Source organism: Balearica regulorum, chromosome 1, assembly GCF_011004875.1.
Source record: "Balearica regulorum gibbericeps isolate bBalReg1 chromosome 1, bBalReg1.pri, whole genome shotgun sequence".
NCBI classification, from domain to species: Eukaryota; Metazoa; Chordata; class Aves; order Gruiformes; family Gruidae; genus Balearica; species Balearica regulorum.
Genome location: NC_046184.1, coordinates 44,490,137 through 44,510,948, shown reverse-complemented (window position 1 = coordinate 44,510,948; position 20,812 = coordinate 44,490,137). Strand labels below are relative to the sequence as shown.

At 38.9% G+C, this 20,812-nt stretch overlaps 1 protein-coding gene across 1 annotated transcript in view; it reads right to left on the bottom strand.

Moving 5' to 3' along the window:
* The window catches only part of OTOGL (otogelin like), a 102,244-nt gene that overhangs the window by 13,857 nt on the left and 67,575 nt on the right, over positions 1–20,812 (bottom strand). The window contains exons 35-49 of the mRNA XM_075742845.1: positions 19,144–19,223; positions 16,704–18,198; positions 15,335–16,628; positions 14,480–14,657; positions 12,572–12,714; positions 11,213–11,236; positions 10,252–10,344; positions 9,394–9,583; positions 6,250–6,464; positions 4,280–4,421; positions 3,750–3,935; positions 3,037–3,249; positions 2,037–2,141; positions 1,632–1,739; positions 1,164–1,265 (exon numbers count right to left, since the gene is read on the bottom strand). Coding sequence (XP_075598960.1) covers positions 1,164–1,265; positions 1,632–1,739; positions 2,037–2,141; positions 3,037–3,249; positions 3,750–3,935; positions 4,280–4,421; positions 6,250–6,464; positions 9,394–9,583; positions 10,252–10,344; positions 11,213–11,236; positions 12,572–12,714; positions 14,480–14,657; positions 15,335–16,628; positions 16,704–18,198; positions 19,144–19,223 — 4,568 coding nt within the window. The remainder of the gene's footprint in view (positions 1–1,163; positions 1,266–1,631; positions 1,740–2,036; positions 2,142–3,036; positions 3,250–3,749; positions 3,936–4,279; positions 4,422–6,249; positions 6,465–9,393; positions 9,584–10,251; positions 10,345–11,212; positions 11,237–12,571; positions 12,715–14,479; positions 14,658–15,334; positions 16,629–16,703; positions 18,199–19,143; positions 19,224–20,812) is intronic.

Below are 20,812 nucleotides of genomic sequence, written 5' to 3'. Positions count from 1 at the left end.
TTTCATTGTGTTTCTTAAGCATCTCAATTATACTTGGAACTGAAAAATAAACCAAGATTTTCAAAAGTACTTTTGGTTGCCTTAGAACAAGTTTAAATTTTCAGAAAACATCACACAGCAATCATTTCATATTTTTCCTACTTCAGAGTGACTCAAGCTGATAACAAGTACCAAAGACAACTAAAATCACAGCTTTTGGAAAAATATGCTTTTTTTTTTCATCTCAGCTTTGTTGTAAAGCACGTTTCTGTAAGATAACAGGGAGAAACTGCCCTTCTGGGATGACTTTAATAAGAGAATATTTGCCTGTTTTATCAGAGGAGGCTTACTGGGACTCTGAAAAAAGACCACATGCTAACTTTCTAGCTGCTAGAAGTTGGCAAAACCAGCAACAAAAGCCTCTGCAGAAACTTTCACGTGAGTGCAAGTGCTAGGAAAAGGAAAAGACCAAAATGTGGAACCACCTGAAGTAAAATCACTAAGTTCCAAACGTACTGGAAAACAATTTAAATAATTGAAATTACCCATAGACTGTAATAGGACAGGAGTTAATGCAGGAATACTCCATTGATCTAAATTAAGCAGTTACGCATATAGACGTTAGTTAAGGACATACAGCACAATTTCTGTGTTTTATAAGGATAGCAAAGTGACTACGTTACACTGCAAATATTTTTCTTCTGGCTGCTCATTTTTGAATAGTAGTCAACCCAGCAGTATTTGAAACCCTGGGCCTACTCCTTCCCCTAAAAGCTAACACTGCAAAGAAACTGCCTAAAAATGGTGCATCAGAGGAATAACAACATGGAAGCTGTTTTATTACAGGTGTTTTAATATATGAACAATTGTATATTTATACTCCAAGGATAAGATTCAGTTCCACATTAATATATCAGTATTTAGATCACCCTGAAAGTAGCTATGTACTGTCTGGTGAACTAAATAACCTCTCCAGACTCCATTGACTGGGTTGGTTAGGCCACCACTGAGTATACCAAGAACTTTGAACCCACCTCAAACGCAGAAACCCTCATTTAGATCTCTTAATATCTATCTGAAGCCTACCCTAAATGATGAATCAGCAAAATCTACACACACACACACATTCTCTGTCATTTTTACTAAATTTGGTAATGTATTGAACTGACAACAGTTATACTCACCACAGTAGTAATGAGGACAACAGTAATGTATGGTATTAAGGTCTACAGTGAGAATTTCCCCTTCATTACACAAAGGAACAGGCTCAATACAGGACTCACAAACTAAATTTAAAAAAATCAGACATTTACAAAGTTTTAAATATTAAAAAGTTAGTACATGTGAATTCTATTTAATAGACTATAGAACAAGTCATATTACGTTTGTTACTTGGATAACAGAACTTTTACAGATTCACATTCAAATATAAATACATAACAAAGTTCAAGTATGATGTTCAAAATTATGTTGGAAATAAAGGATCCCAAAACCCAAGAATAATTCATGCTCCAGTCAGTCTGACCTGTGTGAAGTCTCACTGAACTCTCCAAGAATTCCTGGCTTAAGTTATTAGATTTAGAACTATAAACTGTTTCTGTAAATACTTAACTATTCCTTAGTTATCCATAAAAATATTAGAGGCTTCCTACCACAGAGATAAGAGAAACAACAGGGATCATCTTGTTTTGCTTCAACAATAAATTGATCTTCTCTGCAGTCCAGCTGGGAAGCATTCAAACAAACTGAAGGATTGCATTCTGCAGGATGTGGAATAAACAGTATTTTAAAAAGAGTCACAGGAACAATACTAAAAAGATAAAGAAAAGATATTCTTCATCTCCTTAGTAAAACAAAATACCCCCAGCTGACTGTAAATCAAAAGTAACACAAAACACAAAAAAATATTGGAGAGTGTGAAAAAAAATCATTGCCTGTGCTATTTACAATGTCCCATTCTGTTAACAATCAAAACAACTTGTAAGGGAAATTTTCTTACAGCACATAATACAAGCGTGGCAAATGTCCCAGTAACTGTGTTTGTGTATTTCACTTACCACATCGGTACTGTGGACAGCAGGACAAGGGGTTGTAGCCTACTACTAATTTTTCATTGGGTTTGCATGTTGGAATAATGGCGTCACACAATGACATGTTACATTCTGTGGGATAAAACACAATCAATTTTGACAGATACAAGTGTAGTTCCTATAGGTCAAGATATTCATACCATCTAGTATAGAGAACCTCAAACTAAGAGTAGACCAAGTCAGCTTAAAGTGCACTCCATACCATCACATAGACCTCCAAGCTCAACCCAGGGCTGGTATAGCTCCGTTCATGTGGCACTGTGCAAGCACAAGTTACATCCCTCTTAAAGCAGGTATTTAATTGCTCTCCTTGCTACACATGAAGTCAACTAAAATGTCCCAGTGAAAATATTCCCTAAACAAATTGACAATACAATGTCAGTTACAGGTATCTAACTAATAAGCAAAAGCACCATATCAGATGGACTATTTCTTCTCATTTTCCTTGAAGATGTTATGAAGAAATAAGTATATCTTTGGCTTAACATTTTAGGAACAATAAGCTTATTGTTTTTTCTAAAAACCATTGCTAGACAGAATATTGGTATTCTGTGATTGGGTCACAGAATACTGCTTCCGGGAAACAGCAGTAGGTCAGAGGACACAGCTGTTGACACCAAAGCACTAGTAAGAAAAGCAAACAGGCTCTGATGACAGCCCCAATTACCAAGGTATTTCTATCATCGAGTAGTTATCAATTTCTTTTGAAATTCCACCCAAGAGCTTAAAAATCCATTTTTTAACAGAAGTTTTGCATCACTAGTGGACTTTTGAGAAAACAAATTATTTCAGTGAGTCAGTTCTTAGCAAGAAAAGAAGCCTCCTTTGCTGGCCCAACCAGCCACAAGTACCTAAAAATCACTTCTGAAAAACATTATCTTGAGCCCTGTCTAAGGATTGTCATCTGCCATTGAATGTCAAGCACTTACCTTATGCTTCTGTTACTGAAAACAAGTGTGGTACATACCACAAACTTTCTTTGGACAGCAAGCTCTCTCTTCGATGACATGGACGATAACTTCCCCTTCCCTTTCACAGACTGGTGGTGGATCCTCGTTGCATTCAGGTTCTACAGCAACAACGCTTCCATTTTCTAAACAGTTGTACATGCAACAGCCTCTCATGGACCCATTCCAGATCTCCCCAGCAGAGCGGGGTTGTCCTTTGTTATCTGTACATGCTGAGAGAAAAAACATTATATCCCTTCAACAAGTAGAGAGCACAGATTTCCCACAAGCAGCTATGAATTATATAAAATTATTGCATAAAATAAGAGCGCTGTGGAGCATTATGATCAAGGAATCCAAGAAAAGGTGATGATCTTAAAACCCCCAAATGAACAAAAGCGTTTCTATGCGTGAAAATAAATACTGAGTGTAAGGGAAAGAACCTGCTCATGCTATTCCTTCCTGAGAACTCCAGGAAAGAAAGTCTGGGAGCTACGGAAGAATGACCATAATTTTTCCCCAACAGAAGTACATCAGCACTGGGTCTTGAATCCAAGCGAACTGAACACTCAAACTGCTGTAGCTTGAGATAAAACTAAGCTCTGTGGAAGGGAGCTGTACCAGATTCAAACTTACTGAGGGCTGACACAGAACTTAAACTGAGCTGTGAGAACTTACACTGAGCTGTGGTTAATATCATAACTGCAAAACCACTCTGTCCTGCTGCACTTACTACATTTTTCTTCTGGTATACAGAGGTCAGAGTCCATTCTATGCAGAATAGTGCCATTTTTACACACACAGTCTTCCCTTAAATAGGAACAGGAAGAATCTTCATAGAACCATTTATTCAAACATGTCTTGGCTTCACAGGGTTGCACACAAGGCTGGTATTCCTTGCCCTCAGGACAACTCAATGCTGCAAGTCATAAAAATAGGACATTGATTGCTGCTGTTATTTTTTCAGCATTTCATTGGATAAACAGTTAGTAAGAACAAGTGAGTAGTGTATCCTAGAAAGCATACATTTATATTTTTAACAGTGCTTTAGGTAAACAACTCATTCAATCAAGATTAAAATTGATTCAGGACACTTTGACTAAACCAATACATCTTTAGAATTTGTACCCTGATTTACTAATGCTGTGGTACAATGAGATGTTACTTCCAATAACAATAGAAAGAAATGTATTTTTAACTCATCACTAAACACTGCAGCAGTATAAAGCCACATTGGGGTATAGAACATGGCTATCTGCTTACAACAGTAATCAGGTGTCCTCCATTTAATGCAGATGTTGTGCTTGTTGCATAAAGTCACATATGCAGAAAGTGCATCACACTCATAATTCCAAAAATAAGTACTATTAATCCACATCTTCTCACAAAACTCCTGTGGTGACACCTAGAAACATATCGTAATTCAGAATTAACAAGTAGACGAGCTTTCTGTAATTAAAATAAATTATTAATTACAAGAAATAATACAGTCTAAAGTAAAAAATATTTTTTATTTTTTTTCAGAACACTCATTCTGCAAAACTTAAACTGCCAGAATTTTTTAAGCTCATTAGTAGGCACAGAACACAGTCCTAATGAGACTGTCACACTACATACAAGAACTTTTGCACTTTAGCCCTGTCAGCTAAAAGTCAACAATCTCAGCTAAACAGTGCTGCTACACCTACAAATTCCTGATGTGAACAATTACCGAGTGCTCTGTTTCTGTGTCTGTACGACCCAATTGCCTATGTTACTGCGTCTAAATGCAGGTGGTCCAACCTATCTTATTTCTGTTGTTTTTCTCTGCATAAGCTTATAACAAGGTGAGGAAAGTCAGATTCTGTTTCATTCTGCATGTTCACTACTGTGCTGCAGCCCAGCTCTCCCTGTGGTTTCAGCAAATCTTCAAGCACTCACTTCTGCCATAAAGTTCTTTACATTGATGACTCTGTTACCTATCCTTGCCCAGTTGCTTCATGGCTGTGAAGTGCACAGTACACTCCATCCCCTCTGGCTCTGCCACCACCAGGTATATGAAAGAAAACAAATTTCATAATGGATGAACCAAGTGCTTACCAATTTTGATGCTATGTCAGGTTTTGCTATAAACCAGGAAAAGAAGCAATTGCATTGTATCTGAGGCTATGAGAGTTCTCCTGGAAGTATATACGAAATAGGAGTTCTGACCATTCACATTCCTTTAATTATTTTAAAATGAGATATGTTAAAATAATTATGAAAAGTATCCTGCTACCCACTGGTGCTACTCTCCCTTCTTGATTCCAAACTCCTTACCACTGCTCCCTCCCATTAAGTTTCCGTGGCAAATATCTATTAATATTTTTAATATTTTTGTTTAAATCTCTTTAACCCTTTCCTTTCAGAAGAACTCCCTTCACTTTTTTCTACCTGGGGAAAGTGAGGAGAGGTCTTGGGAGTTTGAAGGAAGGGACTCAACTGCCTGCAATACCTTTAACAGCATTTGTCTGTGATGAAAACCGAAAAGTAACACAACACAAACTGAGGGTGGAAAGGCAGAACAGCAAGAAGTGAATCAGGAATCTGGACGCATCTATCTCTGAGGAAGAAAGGGCCACTTGAGTAAATAATCCTTTTTATTTTCAATTAAGTGGAAAGTATATCAGACCTCAGAGATTTGAGGCTTCCTCATTTCCCATTCCCATTTCCCACCTCTAGTGGTAGCCTGCATGCCACAGCTGTATTCCCTGCAGAAAATACTGTGTCCAGAAACAAATGATAAGGATATCTGTAAGAAATGCTACCAAATTATCAATGTGATACTGACTCTGGCAAAGTTTAACTAGAATTTTTTTTTAGTCCGATTAATCTCAAACTGCATGAGTTGCTGTTGTATGCAGCAGAAGCACAAGGCTTTCAGTTCTAGTGACCAGTGCCAAGCATTTATTAAAAATAACTCTTTTGGAATGCGTTTGTGTTGAGATGATGATCTGGTGTCTTTCTTTGAGCTTTGCCTACTCAATAATTTAAGAAACAGCATAATAGCACCAGGATCCATATAGATGTGTGTTTACAATGAACAACATTACAAAAGTATTAAAGCCAACATGACAGAGGTATTAAAGCCACCCATCCAGTTGTCAACTCATGAAAATAAGCAAAACAAAAAATGTGCATAGCTCTCACTTTTTTCTTAACTATACATCTTTTATTTAATTTGCACCTGGAATTTCTCTGATTTTCGTACTCACTTTTTTGTGACAAGGGACGAAAATGCTTCTGTTTAACAGTTCTATACAGTATGTGCAGTTATCATCAGTACAGTTTTTTACTGGCCTCCTGGTTGTTACATCAAGTGATTTCTCAATTTCCCAACTCTTAATGAACATTTCAATTTCCTCCATATTTGTAATTATAGTCCTGTTTTGCATTTTCAGGTCATCAGTAGGGTCTCCATTACACACCCCTGGAGACAGAACATCACATTCACAGCATGAACAAACATGTCATAATACTTCCTTTGGGAAAGAAAAGTGCGCTTCATAAGGTAAGATTAACACTGCAACAGGCTCACCTGTGAGACTTAGTCATCTGATATTTTAAATGAAAGCAGCTATATGTCCACTCTAGTTCCAACTTTCTATTTGTCATTTTAGTTGTCAGCTCAATGGTTTAGCAAAACAAGCAGATCATACAATACAAGTAAGGATGTTTTTCCCAGTAATGAATTAACTTTTGAGAAAAACTGTTACCAAAATGTGCTGTTGAGTGTAGCAAATTCATGGCACCAGACTCTGATCTCATTCTACTGAATAGCAATCAGCTCCATAGGAGTAAATGTAGATGGCTCTCAAATTAACTACACATCACTGATGATTTGACACTATTTGAAATCTAATTGAACATTCTAAATGCAAGAAGTTATGAAAGGAATCTTTCGATGAAAAACTTGCTTTCTCTAGAGAAAATGTTTTTCTTAATTTATTAATACAAAACCACTGAAAAAAAGGGCCTCACTCAAACCCCTGACATCCATTGGCTAGCTGAATTCATTATTGTATGTATTCAGTTAATTCATCAATGAAAACATATACTTCCTACAACCACATAACAAGTCATTAATGCCAGAATTTGAATCTTCATAATAGTGTTTTACGTCCCAGCGACTGATCAACCAAAGTTCCTATATCCTTTTTTCACTTCCCTTCTTCGTTTCTATCCACACTGTAAGTCCTTGGCCTTCATGCTTTCAGCCCTCCATCCTGATACTCTCCAGGGTCTCTTGTTAGAACTAGGCTAGCTTGGCGTGCCAGGCTCTGTTATTGTCTCTGTATGCTCTGTTATAGAGCATGGAGAAATATAGAAGATGGTATTTGCATGATAGGAAGCATTTGACAGTAGCACTGCTTTCCGGTATTCTTAACACTTCTGCTTCTTGCTGCTGTCCTAATACCATCCCACAAACTGTACTGGCATTACAGAATTGCAGAATCAATAAAAATAAAGCAAATTTACCACATAGTCCCTCAGGTTTTTTCAGTATGAGAAGGAGAGGATAGGAGAATCATGGACTGGAACAAACAGCAGAAAATAGGAAAGAAGCACTAAAGGAGGCTTCAGACTTTACTGCAAAATATCAGGTAGAGCAGCACTTTACAGTGGAGGTTGGGGTTGTCTGCAGTCTTCCTCTTTCTTTCTTTTCATGGCACAAAGAGTAACTATTCTATAATCCTTCTAGCTCAACATGAGCGGGCAGTGTGCGCTTGCAGCCCAGAAAGCCAACCGTGTCCTGTGCTGCATCAAAAGAAGCGTGACCAGCAGGTCGAGGGAGGTGATCCTGCCCCTCTACACTGCTCTCATGAGACCCCACCTGGAGTACTGCATCCAGCTCTGGGGGCCCCAGTACAAGAGAGACATGGAGCTGTTGGAGCGAGTCCAGAGGAGGGCCACGAAGCTGATCAGAGGGCTGGAACACCTCTCCTATGAGGACAAGCTGAGAGAGTTGGGATTGTTCAGCCTGGAGAAAAGAAGGCTCCAGGGAGATCTAATTGCAGCTTACCAGTATCTGAAGGGGGCCTACAGGAAAGATGGTGAGGGACTGTTTATCAGGGAGGGTAGTGACAGGACAAGGGGTAATGGGTTTAAGCTGAAGGAGGGTAGATTTAGATTAGATGTTAGAAAGAAAATCTTTACTGTTAAAGTGGTGAGGCACTGGAACAGGTTGCCCAAAGTGGTTGTGGATGCCCGGTCCCTGGAAGTGTTTAAGGCCAGGTTGGATGAGGCTTTGGGCAACATGGTCTAGTGGAGAGTGTCCCTGCCCATGGCAGGGGGGTTGGAACTAGATGATCTTTGAGGTCCCGTCCAACCCAAACCATTCTATGATTCTGTGATTCTATGATTCCTACATCTGATCTCATGTCATCCCAGCCTTTGTCAGCGTGCATAGAGAAGATGGCATGATAGTGGGAAAAGATACAGGGCTGGCATTCGCCTGCTGTCACTAGATCTAGGAGAACTTTCCTTTTGTTCAAGCAGAATATAGCAAGTGAGTTTAAATACTTAATTTGTTTATATGTATATCTAAACCATATCTAAATTGTTTGGTTTGCTTTTAAAACTAAGAGCAGTTTAAAAGATTATAAAAGTTCATTTTCCTGTTCAATATGGGGTAGATTCTGTAAAATTACAATGCACCAGAAAATGAACATTTATGATAGAATGAAAATAACTCTAAAATACCTGCTTACACTTTTCCATATAATTCATACTGGCAGAGGTATAAAAAGGCTACCAGGGAAGACTGAAACATGCTAAATTTACTGTCATTGTAATTTAAGTCTGAGACACCTCAGCACAGTTTTGGACCCTAGATCCAATCTTAAGAGGTCTGAATTTGGATTCACCATCCTCAGGAGACTTGGGCCTTTCCCAAGACACATCTTTTAGCAGTATTTGCATAGCAATAAGCTGCCACTGCTAACATCTGACAGTTATTGTCTTCTCCCATAATCACTGAAATATAGTTACTACCTGAACTTCTTCAGCAGCCACTTCTCCATTGAAAATTTTCCCCTTTTCTCTACTTGACTTCAACAATATTCTTAAACACAGGCAGAGATGAGTACATTTTTTAAAAGTTAATTAGATACAATGTACTGATTATTATGTGCTCTGAAAAACGACTTTATTAGGAAGCAGTGCTTTCAAACAGAATTACTGATTTATTATTATCAATTAATAGAAATTCACAATACCACCTCAAATAGGATTGTCAGTGTAGTTAGTAGGGGTCACAAGGAGAGCTATAGGGTCAGCAGGTCACAGACCCAAAAGGGAGATGTAAATTTTAAATGGGAAATTATCAAATAAGAAAAAAGCTGCCACCATAGCCTCACCACAAAGTCCTTCTGTCTTCATCGATGTGTTGGAGTGTAATCCGTACTGTATATCTATGATGCCTGTAACGTGAGCCCACTTGATGCTAATACCAGCTGGGGTATTGATGACGTACATTGCACCAGTATCCTGAATACTCAGTCCTTCTTTTGAAAATGGTAATGATTGAATTACAGCATCCACGACTACCTAAAATAAACCAAATAATACATTTTAGGGGTAAAAACAGATTGCGAAGATGTATTTTATCTGTCTGTACATCTTATAGCAAAAGATATTTTTACAGTCTCTGCCACATATAACAGTCACAGTGCTTAAATCACAGAGCTTGCCATCAGTGCCATTTCCTATAACTGCAAATGAAGTAGGCAAGATAAAAAATAATAATACAGAAATCTTTTCTAATTAAGGAAGTAATAAATCTTATTTATCACATATCATATGATAAAACAAAAAAAACCCCCTCATCCCAATTATTCAAAGTTATCTGTTCTGACCTGTTATTGACTAGCAGGAAAGGCAGCTTAAGTATTTATCACGTCTTGGAACATTTCTGTTTGGTTCTAGGTTATCTGGAAATACAGTCTCAAGTATAAATGACTTTTGCAGCTTCTTTAAAATCTCAGAAAACGTTGAAGTGTTATTTTGGATAAATGACATATAAGTGAAAGATGGTATCAGAAATGTATATTTTTTGCTTCTGGCACACCATGAATTACTGGGAACCTGAACTGCAGAGGTAATCCTAATCCTGTAGTACATTCACTGTAAGTCTGATCTATTGCATTCTACAACAGACTAGCTCTCCAGCTATCTTTTAAGTGTACACATGCTATATACTGGTGATATATACTTACTTTTCTTGCTAAACGATTGATAAGTAATTTATATGTCTGTGTCGTTACATTTAATTTCTTAAAACAGAGCCCTGAAGTGCTTGCAGGGGGAACCTTGAAAGAAAAGTGACAAACAAGTTTAGTTACTATTGTAGTGATACGATACTTAAATACAATACAATTTAGTTACTATTGCAGTGATAGGACAAGGGGTAATGGTTTTCAAGTGAAAGAGGGTAGATACAGATTAGATATTAGGAAGAAATTCTTCACTGTGAGGGTGGTGAGACACCAGAACAGGGTGCCCAGCAGGTCAAGGGAGGTGATCCTGCCCCTCTACTCCTCTCTCATGAGACCCCCAACCGGAGTATTGTATCCAGCTCTGGGGGCCCCAGTACAGGAGAGACATGGAGCTGTTGGAGCGAGTCCAGAGGAGGGCCACGAAGTTGATCAGAGGGCTGGAGCACCTCTCCTGTGAGGACAGGCTGAGAGAGTTGGGATTGTTCAGCCTGGAGAAGAGAAGGCTCTGGGGAGACCTAATTGCGGCCTTCCAGTACCTGAAGGGGCCTACAGGAAAGATGGTGAGGGACTGTTTATCAGGGAGTGTAGTGACAGGACAAGGGGTAATGGGTTTAAACTAAAACAGGGTAGGTTTAGATTAGATGTTAGAAAGAAATTCTTTACTGTGAGGATGGTGAGGCACTGGAACAGGTTGCCCAGAGAGGTTGTGGATGCCCCATCCCTGGAAGTCTTCAAGGCCAGGTTGGATGGGGCTTTGGGCAACGTGATCTAGTGGAGGGTGTCCCTGCCCATGGCAGGGGATTTGGAACTAGATGATCTTTGAGGTTCCTTCCAACCAAAACCACTCTATGATTCTATGATTACTGTTGTTTTTCTAATTCTGTACCAGTGCTATAGGGATTTTTTTCAATATGCCTAATATTAATGTATTTTATAAGTAGTAAAAGAAAAAAGTACTCACTAGTTTTCTTATTGAATTTGCACTCTGGAAAACATTAAAAAATAGATTAGAAGTGTAATGATATTCAGCAGCATTCTTATTTGGCAAAAATAAATTGACTGTTTTGTTCGTGTTTGAAGTTCTTCTACAATCAGCTTAATAATTAAACTAATCTAATATATTCCTTACAAATAATAAAAAATACACATTTCCTAGTTTATGTAGTGCACCTTTCTATGAACTATTTTTAGAAACTTGATTTTACGTGGGTAATACAGAAAAGAGAACACAATCACCTGAACATGTTGAATTAAAAATACATAGAAATACAATGGTCATGCCAATAAAATCCTGTGCCCTAACTTTGATAAAACTACTATTTTAACAAGTCATCTTTCTGCACAAGATTGCAGTTTGTATATACCATACCTTTGCTGGCTTTTAACTAAACAGGTTTAACATTGAGAGCAACTCATTACCAGTGTCACAAGATTCAGCATACGCTGCAAAGCCCTTTCAAAAAATATTTCTTAAAGAACTACAGCTACAGACTTCTAAAGCTCATCTGCCTATATGTGAGCTGCGTTCACACCTTTAGACTGCAACCAAGTAACTGTGAAGACAGCAATTTAAAAGAAAACTTCTAAACCAATGTAAGACTCGGGACTTAAAAATCAATTGTTCAGTTACCCAGTGAGAGTAGATAAGAGACCAAACAGGGATGGGAAGGAAAGAAGCTTGATGAAGTTCCTCATCAGGAACTTGTTTATCCACAAATCAAAGATGGAAATAGAATCCAGTTGTTCTAGGGTTGCATAAATTAGGACTATGGACAATGCAAAGGAAAATTATGCACAGACTCTAAGGATGAGACTGACGTGACCTAAACTGGCAGTCTAAAAACAAAGTGGCTGGATCCTCTCTGTAGGCAATGCAGAGAGTTAGACAATTACAAAGAAAAACTCATCATACTAATCTCAAACTCATTGACACCTTCCTAAAATAACTACAAAAGATTTTTGTGACTATTCAAAATATTTTAGTATTTTAATCATATTGTAAAGCATAAATTCAGGGCCTCAAGAAGATTTGTGGCTGGAGACGCTGAAGTTATTCAGAAGTTATGTCACCCCTGATAATTTAAAAGGAACCTACATTTGAATTTCCTTATAATATAACAATTACTATTTTACCGAGATAAAATTCTTTTATCTAGAGAGCATGATGAAACATGCTTCTTGAAAATTAAATAACTTGTCATTTTTCAATGGGCACAGATTTTATCTGAAAGTTTTAAGTGATATATTTTTTCAGTTTCATACCTATAACACAAAAGTCCTAGAAACTATAACAATTATTGTAGAAATGCAAGAATCTTACCTGATTAGCAGGACATTTTTCAATATGAGCAACAATAATTTCTCCTGGTAGCTTGACTAAAATATAGGAAGCCATATTACAGAGGGCTATGTTGTTTCCATCGAATGTAATAACACTCAGTTCAGATAGTATAGAACATTGACCTAAAAAAGAACTGTCATTTAATGAGGTTACCACAAAACTGAATACAAGGCATTTCTAAAAACTCAGTTTTAGCCATATTTGCTTTCATATGAGATACATTCATATATAAGTTGTATTATATATGTTCATATAAATATACATTCATTATAGAGAGGTCTGGACAGGCTGGATCGATGGGCTGAGGCCAAATGGATGAGGTTCAACAAGGCTTAGTGCTGAGTCCTGCACTTGGGTCACAACAACCCCAGGCAGCCCTACAGTCTTGGGGATGAGTGACTGGAAAGCTGCCCAGCAGAAAAGGACCCGGGGGTGTTGGTCAACAGCCAGATGAACATGAGCCAGCGGTGTGCCCAGGTGGCCAAGGCGGCCAACAGCATCCTGACATCTACTAGAAGCAGTATGGCCAGCAGGACTGGGGAAGTGATCGCCTCCCTCTACTCAGCACTAGGGAGGCCACACCTCAAGTACTGTGTTCAGTTTTGGGCCCCTCACTACAAGAAGGACATTGAGGTGCTGGAGCGTGTCCAAAGAAGGACAACAAAGCTGGTGAAGGGTCTGGAGACCACAAGTCTTATGAGGAGCAGCTGAGAGAACTGGGGTTGCTTAGCCTGGAGAAAAGGAGGCTGAGGGGAGACCTTATCGCTCTTTACAACTATCTGAAAGGAGGTTGTAGCCAGGTGGGTGTCGGTCTCGTCTCCCAAGTAACAAGTGATAGGACAAGAGGAAATGGCCTCAAGTTGCGCCAGGGGAGGTTTAGATTGGATATTAGGAAAAATTCCTTCACCGAAAGGGTTGTCAAGCACTGGAGCAGGCTGCCCAGGGAAGTGGTTGAGTCCCCATCCCTGGAGGTATTTTAAAGGCGTGTAGATGTGGTGCTTAGGGACATGGTTTAGTGGTGGACTTGGCAGTGTCAAGTTTACTGTTGGACTCAATGATCTTCAGGGTCTTTTCCAACCAAAACAGTTCTATGATTCTATGATTCTATAATATATTGATGACCTTGTTCTGCAAACAGCATACTGAGCCATAAGCAGATGCAAGAATCTTACGTTACTCAGTTGAAATACCTTAACCTGCCCCTATGTGTCTATGATAGGGGAGGAATTTGAAATTGGTGAAAATTTTCACTTAAGTCAATGTTTTATGGGCAAGGTCAATGAATCTGTACATTGTCAGATAAAATATATGCATTAAAATGTACATATTTTTGAGATGCTGACAAGAAGGGACTGATCTGTCCTATCTTGAGACAAATATTTAAAAGTGTGATATTGCTTTCAGTAACGCAGCAAGGTTTTTAATATGCGTTCTCTTTAGTCTTTTTTTCCCTTGGCAGACAGTCATCTGCCAGTTTCTACAGTTTCTAAATATGAGTAAAAACTGCAGTTAGAGTTAACTGAAATTTGGGGGTTCTGTCTTTCAGAAAATGCCAGTACTTAATTTGTTTTCTTCACAGAATGTTGAAATCTCAACATTTCTACTGATAGAAATTCCGTAAAGTCTCAGCTGGAAAATGTTGATGTTCATGTTGCAGATTTCCTTTCAATGTTTTCATTCAAAACAAAATATGTTGACTCTTTTGAATGTTAATTCAAAGATACCGAAATATTCATTGTATTTCATTCTGTTTTGCTGATGAACAGCTCTTTTAAGTTCATTCCAGTATTCAACCTCATATTCCGACTGTAACAAACCCTTACTTTATTACTTGAAATTTACAGATCAAGGCTCTATGTTGTATTTAAAAATAAAACAGTGACTTACAGGGACATTCCCATTCTGGGCAACAACTATCAGTGTTAACTTGAACTGGCATTCCTCGAAAACCGCAGTCTGGCTTCTGCACATCCTTAGGGCAGTTCCTTGAAAGGTTGTATAACATCCAACCCATATTTACACATACATACTGGCTACATTTGTCAACAGGTTCAAGGTATCTTGGCTGTCATATAAGGAAAAAACAACAAGAAACAATTTTACATTCATTGCCCTTATGAAGTCTAAGTGATCACTTGTTCATTGCCCTGCTCTGAGACAGAATCAGCGTATCTATGTGAGCCCTCATCAGCTATTTTGGAATGAATTGCTTTTGTGATATTGCAACAGGTGATAATGATGCCCATCCATTCACCCACACCCTTCCTGTTCCATCTAGCTTTGGTGGAATACTCTATCTAAAGTGTTGTGCATTGAGGCTACATAGTATATTCAGTAATAATCTGAAGCATTTTAAATACAGAATCATGCATTCCCATCATTTAAAACCATATGACAAAGAAACAAACAGAATAAAGAAAGACAGGGTGAGATTATGCAGAAACCCCAAAATTCCATGAGTAAGGGCTTTTTCTGCACCTCAGAAATATATTTTGCTATCTAGAATCAGCACATAGCTTTAAAAGCCATTTTTTTCCAGAGCAATACATCCAAGTTGCAGAATGTACCAGGGCAGTGTAAGAGCAACTACACAACAATCCTCTAAGAATAACTGAGTTTTTTAAAATAGAAATAAAAAAAAATAGGAGATATTTAAAATCTCTGGTATTATATACATAGTGTAACAGAATGGACTGAAAAGCATATATTTTAACACATATGAGCAAGTAAAACTGATCATACCACACATTCAGAAGATGTAGACATCAGTGTATGCACCATTGTACCAAAGGAAGTCTTTTCAGCTATAGCTGACATTGTTTCTGTGCTTGCCAGAGTAGTTTGTGTTTCCACAGGCAAAGCTGTTCCACCACTAGAATGAGATAAAACTATTATAGCTCTGGTCTGCAGTTCTGTGGGCTCTGTTAAACTGAAATAAGGTTTAATGGGTTTTTGTGTTGGGATTTTGGACCAATCTGATGTCATTACATCTGGAACTCCAGAAAGAGAGAGATTTTTTACTGAGGTTGTATTTCTTGAAAAAGGCAAACTCTGAACTGCAGATACTGTCAAATAAGGCAGGAAAGATTTCTCAGTTGTGGTTGATTTTGTCTTGGTAGCATTTCTTTGCTCATGTGAAGTCTGACCACTTTCTAAAATATCCACAGTTCTTTCAAATGAAGTTGCATGTTTAACTTCTGAAGCTGTAAATGAGGTACTCTTTGTCCGTGATAATGGACTTGTAGTACCAGTTATTTTCATGATCATCATCTTTGGAGTTTCTTTAGCGCTCTGTGAAGCTTGAGTTGCTGCAGATGTAAATAAAGATTTGTGTGACACATGCATGGGTGTTTCTATGGTGGTAGGAACTGAAGCTGAAGCCATATAAAATTCCAAATCAGCAACAAAAGAAGCATTGGTTTTTGTAGTAATACTAGACGCTACGGTAGTGCCAGAAGCAGCTAATACACTGGCTGAAGAGCTAGGTGGTATTTTTGCAAAAATATAAGGTGCTTTTAAGGATGTAGCATTCACTGTTGTGTTTGTGACCATTGGTGTAGTGGATTGAGTGATGATTCCAGCTGATTTGCCTGATATTGTTCCATCTTCTTCTGAGCTTACCGAAGAACTCTGTTTTCCTAGAGAAACAGTAGAGATACGAATGGTCTTAGGAGGAGGTGAAGACACAGAGACCCTGCTGGACTGGCTTTCTAAAGTGGCTTCAGGAGTTGTAGGCATTAGTAAAGAGGGCATTATAATAATAGATGTTTTTAGCGCTCCTGAAAGGCTGGTAGAAGGGCTTATGTTTAAAGTGAATGTAGAAAAATCTACAGAAGAAGTTGCAAAGTCTGTTACTGGACTTTTTGAGGTTTCTTGTGTATCTAGAGATGAAACTGGTGTTTGGGTAGCAGTTATATTTTGTGTTAATGATGATGTCCTACTGAACATGGGAATCAATAAAGAACTTATAGTATCGAATGTCACATAAGATGGTACTGATGTTGATAACAAGATGATGAACTTGTAAGAGAAGGATCTTTAGGAATGCAAGTGCCTGAATGAAAGTGCCACAGGGCCAGTTTTCAATTCTGTATGTGAACTGCTTGGGTACTCTCTAATTTCTGAAGTGGTTATTAATGTCACATTTAGAGGTAATACCAATGTCCTAAGAGGGAAGACTGTAGACATAATGGATTTCTTTGGCTTTTTAGGAATGGATGACACTGAAAAGGAATCAGTGGGCATTATGTATTTATTTTCTGCTGAGGCTTTACTTGCTATAGACATATCAGAGAATTTTGGATTGACTAGAAGAGTGGAAGCAGTGGAAGGCACTTTATGAAGACTTTTGGAGGCAACAGCGACATCTGCCATAGCTTTGGGCTTCAGGGAGGTAATCAGAGAATGCCTGGGTACAGATACTGTGCATGTTACAGGAGGACCCAATGAAGTGTTTATAGGGATTTGAGAAGCAACTTGAGGTGAAGACACAGTCATTATGGGCAAAGCAGAAGAAATACTGCCTTTTATTAATGGAGATGTCTGCTTGCGAACAGTCGCTGAAATTTCCACTGAAGATAAAAATGGCTTTGGAGAAAAGCTAGCTAAAGAAGTTGCATTTAATGATATCAGAGAAGTTTTAGACAAGAGTTTTGCTGTTTCAAAATATAAAGCTGTGATTAATTGAGGAAAACTTGTCTCAAAGCTAGCAAATCTAGTAGCCATAGGAATTTGAAGAGCAGTTGAAGTCAGTGCAGAAATGGGTGTTCGGCGAACTGCAGTTTGACTGACGCCAGACCTAGTTCTAACAACAGACAAAGTAGAGATGGGAGAAGTAGATGTCCTTAGTGTCAACTGTGAACCTAGAAGAAATACAGGTCTTGTGAAAGTTGCTCTGTCAGCCAGAAAGGCAGAAAAAGACACTTCAGAGGATACTGCTGCTGCTCCCTTAGAATGACTTACTGAAGGACTCCTACTCTTCCCAATCCCTGCAGGCAGCTCAGAAGTGACAAAAGATGGCTTGGAGGTTAAAGTTGTTAATGCTGAGGTAGGGGGAACAGTTCCTAGCTGAGTGGTTGATGTTTCAAGTGGAAATGGAACCACCACTAGGGAAGTGGATGTTAATAATGCAGAACCTGTTGGAAGAGGATTTGCACTGAGCAGGGTTGTTGGAGTTGCTATTGTAATGGGTAAAGTTATAGATGCAGTAGAACTGACAGTATGTGATATTACTGCTGAGGCTTGAAAAGCAGTTGGAAAATCTGTTGAAGAAGTGAGTTTGGAAAGGACAGTAGGGCAGGCTGTGCTGTGAAGTACATCAGAAGGCTGCACTGTACTTGGTAATGAAAAAGTTGAATAGGCAGCTGCATTAGAGGCTTCCGATGAATAAAAGTCTGTAATGGACTGTGCCGACATATTCATTCCCCTTAAAGTTGTGTTTGCCTTCATGGTTATTTTGGATGTCACACTGGTATGAGTTGACTCAGTCCCTGAAGTTTCAAGTAAAGGAGGTGTCTGAGGAAATCTTTCCGTGGAAGCACCCATATGAGAAATTAGCAATGAAGGTTTTGTTCCAATTGCTGATTCTGTAGGTGTCACACGTATGCCTAAAAGGAAAAATGCATGTTTCACTGTCTTTTATGGATTTTTGGTAAAGCAAAACAGCAACATCTATCTCTACTCAAGTCCCATTTAAATATTAGCAAATCAAAGCATCATTTTGCTGAGAAGATAACGTGCCAGTGGTTCCTTGTTGCCTGATGACTTTGAGGAACTCAGCTGACTCAAGAAGTTTTCTAATTTTCTTTAAAAATGGAGTAGTTAATTTTTTATTGTTAGTGAAAACCTTGATTTTGCAGAGCAGTTTTGAAGCAACACGGGAATTCCATGCAAAATTTAGTAAATTGAAAATAGTAAAATACTTGGAATAGATATAGTATAGAATATGTTATCTTTTATATCTTTGAAAGGTAGTATACTATATGAGATAACTTTGCACTAGCAAATATCAAACATAATGTATTTAATTCAAAACTTGTAAAATAAAATAAGAGACAGCATTAAACTGTAATTGTTATGTTAAAAGAATACTGTATCCCCAAAATAAGCAAATAATGTGGTATCTTCACACAGCAGAAGTTATGAAATAGATGTACTGAATTTGTTAGTGGTGGCTCATCAATTGAAAAGTCTGAACTTTTTGCCACAGAAATATTTCTTCCATTTGGGAACTTTCTCTCATATACATATTATATACTAGCAGCATATAGTAAAATATACTTGTGATGAGTATAACACCATCACAAAAGGCTGACTTTAACACACATTTAAAGAAATGAAAGAATTCAACTTTAGATATGGCTTGTTTGGATGTAGGAGATGTATTTTGGATGACTGGGAATGGAGTCTATGTCCCAGAGAGACATTCTTCAATATAAAGATGTTCTGGTAAAGCATTTAATAAAAACCAACAATGTACATTTGATTAAAACATTTCCTGGGATCTCTAGAGTTATTGATAAGATTAGACCAATATAATAAAATATACTTACAGTCTTCTGGATAAACACATTTAAGTGTGACCTCATCAAGGATCATGTTTTTTGGACAGTATGGCAAGCATCCTTCAACCCTTCAAAATATTTTATAGTTAATTCTAAAGCTACAGTAGAAATATAAATTAATTTTAGAATCATAGGATCATTGAATCATTTAGGTTGGAAAAGACCCTGAAGATCATTGAGTCCAACAGTAAACTTGACACTGCCAAGTCCACCACTAAACCATGTCCCTAAGCACCACATCTACACGCCTTTAAAATACCTCCAGGGATGGGGACTCAACCACTTCCCTGGGCAGCCTGTTCCAATGCCTGACAACCCTTTCAGTGAAGAAATTTTTCCTAATATCCAATCTAAACCTCCCCTGGCGCAACTTGAGGCCATTTCCTCTTGTCCTATCACTTGTTACTTGGGAGACGAGACCGACACCCACCTGGCTACAACCTCCTTTCAGGTAGTTGTAAAGAGCAATAAGGTCTCCCCTCAGCCTCCTTTTCTCCAGGCTAAGCAACCCCAGTTCTCTCAGCTGCTCCTCATAAGACTTGTGGTCTCTAGACCCTTCACCAGCTTTGTTGTCCTTCTTTGGACACGCTCCAGCACCTCAATGTCCTTCTGGTAGTGAGGGGCCCAAAACTGAACACAGTACTTGAGGTGTGGCCTCCCTAGTGCTGAGTAGAGGGAGGCGATCACTTCCCCAGTCCTGCTGGCCATACTGCTTCTAGTAGATGTCAGGATGCTGTTGGCCGCCTTGGCCACCTGGGCACACTGCTGGCTCATGTTCATCTGGCTGTTGACCAACACCCCCGGGTCCTTTTCTGCTGGGCAGCTTTCCAGTCACTCATCCCCAAGACTGTAGGGCTGCCTGGGGTTGTTGTGACCCAAGTGCAGGACTCAGCACTAAGCCTTGTTGAACCTCATCCATTTGGCCTCAGCCCATCGATCCAGCCTGTGCGGATCCCTCTGTAGAGCCTTCCTACCCTCAAGCAGATCAACAGTCTCTCCCAACTTGGTGTTGTTTGTAAACTTACTGAGGGTGCACTCAATCCCCTCATCCAGATCACTGATAAAGATACTAAACAAAACTGGCCCCAGCACTTGTGATCAGCCACCGATTGGATTTAACTCCATTCACCACAACTCTTTGGGCCCAGCCATCCAGCCAGTTTTTTACCCAGCGAAGTGTATGCCCATCCAAGGCATGAGCAGCCAGTTTCTCCAGGAGAATGCTGTGGGAAACAGTGTCAAAAGCTTTACTAAAGTCTGAGTAGACAACATCCACAGCCTTTCCCTCATCCACTAAGTGGATCACCTTGTCATAGAAGTAGATCAGGTTAGTCAAGCAGGATCTGCCTTTCATAAACCCATGCTGACTGAGCCTGATTACCTGGTTGTCCTGTACATGCCATGTAATGGCATTCAAGGTGATCTGCTCCATAAGCTTACCTAGCACTGAGGTCAGACTGACTGGCCTGCAGTTCCCTGGATCCTCTTTCTGGCCCTTCTTGTAGACGGGCATCACATTTGCTAACTTCCAGTCAAGTGGGACCTCCCTGGTTATCCAGGACTGCTGATAAATGATGGAAAGTGGCTTGGTGAGCACTTCTGCCAGCTCCCTCAGTACCCTTGGGTGGATCCCAACTGGGCCCATAGACTTGTGTGT